Source organism: Trachymyrmex cornetzi, unplaced genomic scaffold (genome assembly GCF_001594075.2).
Source record: "Trachymyrmex cornetzi isolate Tcor2-1 unplaced genomic scaffold, Tcor1.1 scaffold441, whole genome shotgun sequence".
Classification (NCBI taxonomy): domain Eukaryota; kingdom Metazoa; phylum Arthropoda; class Insecta; order Hymenoptera; family Formicidae; genus Trachymyrmex; species Trachymyrmex cornetzi.
In genome coordinates this window covers 724,254-732,308 of record NW_017299190.1, presented here as the reverse complement: position 1 = coordinate 732,308, position 8,055 = coordinate 724,254, and the positions used below count along the sequence as shown (strand labels likewise).

Genomic DNA, 8,055 nt, shown 5'->3' with positions numbered 1-8,055 from the left:
CTTCTTACTCCGTGTATTGTAGACGGGCCTTCAAAGACCGACATTCTTACGGGAGTTGGCGGCGGAGAAAAATTTCGCCGTCCGCTAACGCCCTCAATAATGTTGCGGCCAGAGTAGAAAACAAAATGGAAGATCGATAAGATTGATTAAACGCAGTGGATACATTTAGCAATCCATTGCCATTTGGCGATTATATCAAGAAAATTTGTACAGCAAGTAAAAACAGTAAAAATTATGAAAGTAATAACAGTTTATCATAAAGTAGAAACGAATTTAGATAAAAAATATAACAATTACACTACTTAACAAAATTAAAAGTTTACCTATTTTATTTCTTAAAAAGAGGCAAACTTCAAGATAGCGTAACTTCGTCAAAAATTGTCATAGCAAAATGTCTAAAAAAACATTTTATAGCTTGAAATCTTTATTTTTCAAATCGATACTATAAAAAGATTTCATTGATATTTTATAATGTATTACACAGAAATAAGAGTGGAAATGTATTAATTTTATTTAAAAACTTTTTACGATTTTGCAAAATTCTACGGTGCTTTTTGCTTCAATGTTGAATAACTCAGTGAAAAGAAAAATAATAGAACTTTTATCGACAATAATGAGAGAGAGGTCCGTGGGAGACGGCCAATCCCCCTCTCATTCTCTCTCCCATTACACCATTGAATGGAAAGAGATAGAAATGGCCGTCTGCCACGGTCCCTCTCTCTCTCATCCCTATCGACCATTTTGACACACGGATCGCGCAGTTCATTCTCTATGCCTTTATGCGGAACCTCTTATGAGCGCTGGGGGCGTGAATCAAATCGCAGCTCTATAAAACAGTACTGCGCGCGCAGCTATAAACCAACGAGCATGCGCGAGTGCGGGGAATATCTGGTATCATTTGACTGGTACTCGGTAATCAGTTTCGGCAAACCACGCCTCTTTTAATATCAGAGAAGCGATAGGTGAGGAAATGATCTGACTGACTGGTTGAGTGCCATTTTCTTTTACTCTACAGAGACTGGGCTGCGGTTAGAATTATCATCCGAGTGCACCCAAATGTTCTTTTATCCTTGTTTAACATTCGTAAACAGCAAGGATAAAAGACCTGGATGCATCCGGACAACGATTCTGAACCCTGCGGTCTAAAGCGTTTAATTGACCAATTAGAAGAAAGAATTTTACGAGTTGATCAGTCAAAAAACACTTTAGAGCATTTGTAACATCATATTGACTGTACCCTCATATCTACAGTGCCTTATTCCCTCTGAAGCTCTATGGACCTCTTTCACAAACTTCTGATTGGTCTAGATTGAGTTCTGAGAATCAAATAAAGTACTGGAATTTTTTCAGAGTTTTTTAGTGCCGCATTTTCTCACGTTGGTAAAAATAGTTGTCAATAAGAAAATACAGTACTAAAAAGTTATAAAAAATTTTGAAAAAATTCTTAGAGCTCTTTGAGAAGAAAATAAACAATTTTTGTCTCTTGCCATTTTTTAGTAAAGTTTATAGTATTTGAGTAAAAATTATTGAAATTCAATATTCGACGATTTTTAGTGATTAATATCTTGTTAACTATTGCAGAAATTATAATAAGAATAGGGGACTTTTCGATTCAGATCTTTTAAATATTATTTAACATAAATTTTTAACTAACGTATTTGTTTCTTATACAAATTGGCATACAGTAACAAAAAATATACAAAAATAAAATTATACTGTTATAGTATTATTTTTTTATTAATATCCTCTCTCTCTCTCTCTTATTAAAATAAATAATATTAACTGCATTTCACTTTATAATATAACTTAAAAAACTAAAAAATTTGTTAAAATCCTTGATAACAATAAGTGTAAAAAAATCAAGTACATTAAAATAATCACATTAAAACAATCTGCCTTTCGACGCGCAGATCAACTGGTTGGATGTCTGAGTCTGTAAAGTGTTCGGAAAGGAGAAACATACTCGCGAAATACATTTCAAACATTTATTTAGAAATTAATAATATATTGGGTTGGAACAAAAGTTCGTAGCGTTACTCATTAGTATCACATGCTGCTATACGTTTTTTAAAAAATTTGGCAATTATATTTGTCAAAGTTTCAGCATTAAGAATCTGTTTTTCGAATTGCGATACAATGAGTTTTAACGAAGTTATAAACGATCAAAATGCTCTTTTTATTTAATCCGTCATAACTTAGTAACAAAAAAAATGTTAAGAACATTTTTAAAAACCGATTTTGTAGAGAAATTTGAAGTTTCACATTAAAAAGTTGAAAATTTTGTTGAATATATAACAAATTCACAAAGTAAAAAGGATTTCTCCTTTCGACTAGCTCATAATTTTCTTCTTCTTCGTTTTACATTAGGCTTCTAATGCGTACGCTGATTATTCAATTGCCACAAATATACGGGACCTACAGTTTTAATGCCGGTTCCGAACCGCGAATTTTTCGAGAGGTGTTTCATATTATTTCTATATATAAAAATTACCAAACTTATAGAAATTAAAAAATATAATAACCTTTCAAAAATAGAGCTTTAAAACCTTTTTTTAAATTTAAATTTCGTTCATATTTAACGAGATTATAGCTGCTTGAATTTTTATTCGTTATGAATTTTTGTTCTCGAATCTAATACGTGAAGACAGAAATACAATCATTATAATACAGCAATACGCATGATAATGAATAGACGCACGTACTTACAATGGTCGCGAATATTATAATGCGGTCACAGATGATCGAGAATGACTGTAAAGATAAGTATAATTCTATTACAGTGTATCGGTCGGTAAAAATCAGCCGGGATCGCAGTCACGACGTGCACAAGTGACAATTAGACGCTCCCAAACAATAGCCGTAATTAACGAGCGGACTCGAACATTACACTAAAGAGCAATTACATTACAGATATTCATAATTACATACTACACGACTTTTATAATCCACGTTTTGGTCGTACTGTCCTCGTAAGAAAACGGATGGAGAAAACCATATTGAATTTGGCAAATATTGCAGCAGTGTAACATTTCTTCTGTATGCTATCAAGAAGATTCTAACTAGTATTGTCCTTTGTTCGAGGATAGATGCCATTAAGTTAAAGAAAAAAATCGGATGTTGCTATTTGTCGGCGTGGTCGATACTTGCCTAATTAGCGCGACTAAATACGTAAAAATACTGAAAGTGTTTTTCTTTTAAAAAAAAGCGATTTATGTATAATAAAAAAATTTTATAAAAATTACATTTTTATAAAAATAATAATCCTTATATATAAAGATAGAGAAAAAAGCTATGTTTTTTTTTAATATAGCAAATATATAAATTTATTCAATACTTTTCAATTTTTTAATACTTTTGAAACTAATTCAACCCCATCCCACGAATTTTAGATCAAATTTTTAAAAGTCTAATTTTTTAAATTAAAAATGACGTATCCATTATGGCATATGGGATGATCCCGATTGATCACGGTTTGATTGGACACCACCAATTAGCGACCGGTGCTTAGGAGCTTTTGTAGTCTCAAGCGCTGTGAGTGGCTCGTGTCCAATTGAGCCGTGTCCAACTGGGTGCCACCCATGGCATATCTCGCACAATCTCTTAGCACAAATATTAACGTTAATTTAATATTGAGTAAAACAATTACTGAAAAAAAAGTTTGTCTGCCAATATCGAACCCATCATTTTGAAATTCTAAAATTTGACTTTAGACTCGTAATCAGTTATCCAAGAAACATATATAAAAGATATACAAATACAAATATTAATAAAAATCATCTGTTTTTCAAATCGAAAAATTGTGTACTCTATAAGGATTAATTTGGGATTTTTGTACGGATTTTGTCAATTTCATCGATATCCTTATACCACTCGAGTGTTTAATTAAAATCGTTTCCTTAACGGGCGAGATTGGCACATTGCACTCACTGTGGCCTGCGGAGCCTTGCAATTAACATTCGCGATTTAAAAAATTAAAAAGTCCGTAAGGGAAAAAATTAAAAAGAAGTGCGGATGATTAACTGGACATGTGACAAGTGTGCCACTGGGAAATGATGCGTTTTCAAGATACATCGTTACAATATAATAGATTATGTCTCCTTTTTCTGTATATCATAATCATCAGCAGGCAATACCTTTTTATTTTCGCGGTCATATCGCAGCTTGCTAAGGCGGAACCATTCGCTTGCTATGGTTTCAAATTCGCATTCGTTGATACCCCTGGCTCTTAACACAACTAACAAAACATTCAATTGTACAGTTAATATTACAACTAAAATTCTTATGAATTTCGATAAAGAATACAAATATGTAACTTATTAAAACAACTTACTTTTTAGAACTTGGATACATTTTAAATCGCACATGCGATAATTATTCCCACGACCACACCAAGAACAATTTATACCGAATTCATTTGTAAATAAACGGCTCATACACCGTTGTATCATATTTTTGTTGCCTTTGCCTCCGATTCTTTTCATAAATTCCATCTTGAAAACATAAAACTTAATTAGATCATATAAAAATATTTATAAGCAATTAGATAAATAATAAATTAAATGTAATTTAACATACTACTAGTATAATAAATAATATTTATACCTACAAACCCGCGAAACACATAATTTTTATATAGAAGCACCGGTGGAAGCCTCAAGAATAATATTTATATTTTTAAAAATTAACTTACAAATTTTATTTTTATTTCAGCTATTTCCATGCTTTCCTCAAATCGTTTAAGACTTTGTATAGAATTGATCGGAAGTGTGTCATCGAATACATTAATTCCTTCAGGCTCTTCCTCATTAATAACGCCACTTTCCAAAACTCTCAGCCTTCTATCAATGTTTTTTACATATCTTAATGTTTCTTCACAAAGCGGAATTAGCTTTTCTGAAATAAAATCAATTAAGACAACGTATACATTTTCTTTTACTATATTGCTTCTAATCAAAACTGAGTTAAAATAATATATGCTTATAACGTATATAATATTTAAAAAAAATAAATATAAAATATAATTCTTACCAATTCCACTACTAACTGTAGCTGATGGGGCAATAGTTGAAATAAATTCAAGATCTAAAAGAAGTTATTGTATCAATTGTAGACATTTTATCATATATAGGTATTACATATAAACTTAAAAAAATAAAATGATTTTGAATTTTTACTTTGTACATTCATTTCTTGCGATCCAAATTCAGACGACTCATTATATTCATCCATTTGTACTATTTGTAATGGATCAACTATCGGTGTTTGTGATTTATCATGCAATGAATGCTTCTTTGGTGTAGATAAGGCGACAATTTGTGAAATTTTATTACAAGAGAATTGCTTTTTATGCAATAATTGTTTGTCATGTAAAGATTTCTTTCCAGACGACTCCCAACTTTCATTTATTTTTATCTTCTTGTATGAATTCTGTAATTGCGAAGATGAATCTGACAAAAAAATATAATAAAAATTAGTTAAGTGTGAACACAGTTTATCTTAAGCTAAATCTTCGACACAATATTAAAATAAATTTAAAAAAATACAATTATTGAAAAAACTTGATTTCTGAAGCAATAGAAACAAAATATAATTTGGTAAAATTAAATTACCACAATCTTCATCTATACTATCATCAAAAGTATCATATGTATCGTCAAATCGTTTTTCGTGTATGACTTTTTTTTCATGGCTTCTGTTTTCATCATAAGTTGCGTAATTAGGATCTACTTTTTTCCGTGCCTCTTCTAAAGAATCTGTAAATATGAAATTTTGTATTGATTGTCCTCAGAAACTTACATAAAGCATCTACTCTCTGACAGCTTAATTTTATTATGTTACTGATAATTACAATAGTCTTGCGAGAACCATCAATTTGAGTACTCTTATACAAAAGAACATTAACTTAAATTTGGCTTACAAGCTTAAGGTTAGCTTACACTCTATTACTTAAATATCATTTCTCTTTTCCTTTATAAACTTCCTGGGAGATTTCATAATCCTATCATAATTTAAGAAGATGGGTTATTCAACGAATAGGTGTTCTAAGTTATCATCTGCTAAGGGTGTCGTTCCAACAAACTTTTCTTCTCTATCAGATATAATTACTACTTTGGGATTAAAATTAAGAAATTATTATTAATAACATTTCAAGTTGTTGATATTTCAACATCTTTTGTACAGTGTAGAACTTCTTTTATATTTACACAACTCTATTGCAGATACAGAGAATATCATTCATATGTTCCGATAAATTACTCATCTTGTATGTACTTCATTGTATAAATTAAAGGTCTGACAAAATGTATATATTTAATTGTGAGTGTATAGTGGAAATTTGATAAAAATTTGATAAAAAAAGATAAACACAAATAACCAGCTCATTGTTGATAACTAATATAATAATATACAAAAAAGGCCAAAGAGAACAAAAACAAGGCGTTATAAAATATTTAAAAAAATTTAATATGTCTAATACATGAAAATTAGCAAAAATAGTTTCAACTTTAATCACTCATCATTCCATTCTTTAGAGGAATAGCTATGATTGGCCAGTTTCATAACATCGATGTTATAAATTCGGCGTAAAGCATGCCGTGTAAATGTAGTAAATGAATTAAAAATAGGAATTGTTCGTCTATCAATATCAGTAACTTTCTTCTATTAGAATACTAATAATTTTTCAATATACATTTCAATTTTCAAATTGCTGTTTTCAGACTTACCAATTGTATCAATATCTATAAACTTTAATTCAAGAATATGATTATTCTCTTCCTCATTCTGTTTGTCTTCTTGGTTTTCTATATTACAAGTTCTATTTCTAGGTGTAGATTTGGATGATGTATGGTCCATTTGATTACATGAGACACATCTCGAATTCATAGCACTATAATCTTTATTAACTTTGGTATATCGTTTACACATTTGTCTTATAGGCATTGTTTTACTATTTGACTCTTGCTTTGATTGAGTTGAATATTCATTTGATTTATCCTGACTGCTTTCTTCATTTAGCTTTTCATCACTCCTATCGTTATCCAATTGGTTAACAATATTCTCTTCATCATTTCTAGACATGATAAGTATTTGGTTTTCAGTCAACTCCATTTTTGTAGCTATTTCACATGCTTTTTTAAACGTTAAGTCGTCCTCCATCAATAATCTTTGTTTAATTTGTTCTGAACGTAAACCAAAGACGAATTTGTCTCTCAAAGCTTCATCCAAGAATCCTTCAAATTTACAATATTTTGACAGATTCTTCAATTTAGTTCGGTATGATTTAATATCTTCACTACTATCTTGAATCGCGCTGTAAAATTTGTAGCGTTCTGTTATTATAGGCCTTTTTAAATTATAATGATATATTAATGTCTCTTTTAAAGTAGTATACGTCTTTTGACTGGGTAATTGTGGAGACAAAAGATCTTTTAAAACATTATAAGCTTCTCCCCCTAATAAAGTCAAGAAAAGTGGCACCTTCTTCTTTTCATTCACATCATTACAAATAAATAATTGTTCTATTCTTTCAATATAAGTCGTTATGTCAGCTTGATCTGGATTAAATGGTTCAATATTTCCGATTAGAGACATTATGCTGATTTTGTATGTATCTTATAATTCTATAATACGTAGTAACCTTGAATGGAATCTTATAAACTTAGAGCATATTTAAGGTTATAAATAACGCACGTGGATTTTCCGAGAGTTGTCACCAGATATGATCAGTTTCCGTGCAGAAACTTACATAATGCATATCTTTTCTAATAATTTAATTTGTCTTAATTTTATTTATTATTGATACAATTACAATAATCTTATGAGTATCAAAGAGCACCGTCAATCTGGATACTTTAGACACCGGGTATAAAGAAAAAAGAGATAGATTCATGCATGGCGGAATCAGACGTTGTATAGAGAGAAACCTGAGAGTGGATATCCTAGCCTTTTTCCTGTACCAAACCGTAGGGTAACGTCCACATTTTTGTGGTTTTTTTGCATAGAACTTTTACACCGGTTCATCTTTCTTCCTCTTCTTTCCCCCTGAAGAGAAAAGGA

General features: G+C 30.5%; 1 protein-coding gene across 1 annotated transcript; it reads right to left on the bottom strand.

Moving 5' to 3' along the window:
* Positions 1–3,560: 3,560 nt before the first annotated feature.
* On the bottom strand, positions 3,561–7,848 carry LOC108764636 (uncharacterized). The gene is made up of 7 exons (XM_018512963.1): positions 6,723–7,848; positions 5,610–5,753; positions 5,175–5,447; positions 5,029–5,082; positions 4,691–4,893; positions 4,331–4,490; positions 3,561–4,234 (listed from the first exon to the last, which is right to left on the bottom strand). Exons 1-7 carry the CDS (start codon positions 7,588–7,590, stop codon positions 4,089–4,091), a joined length of 1,848 nt encoding a protein of 615 aa, XP_018368465.1. The 5' UTR covers positions 7,591–7,848; the 3' UTR covers positions 3,561–4,088.
* Between the last annotated feature and the right edge of the window lie 207 nt (positions 7,849–8,055).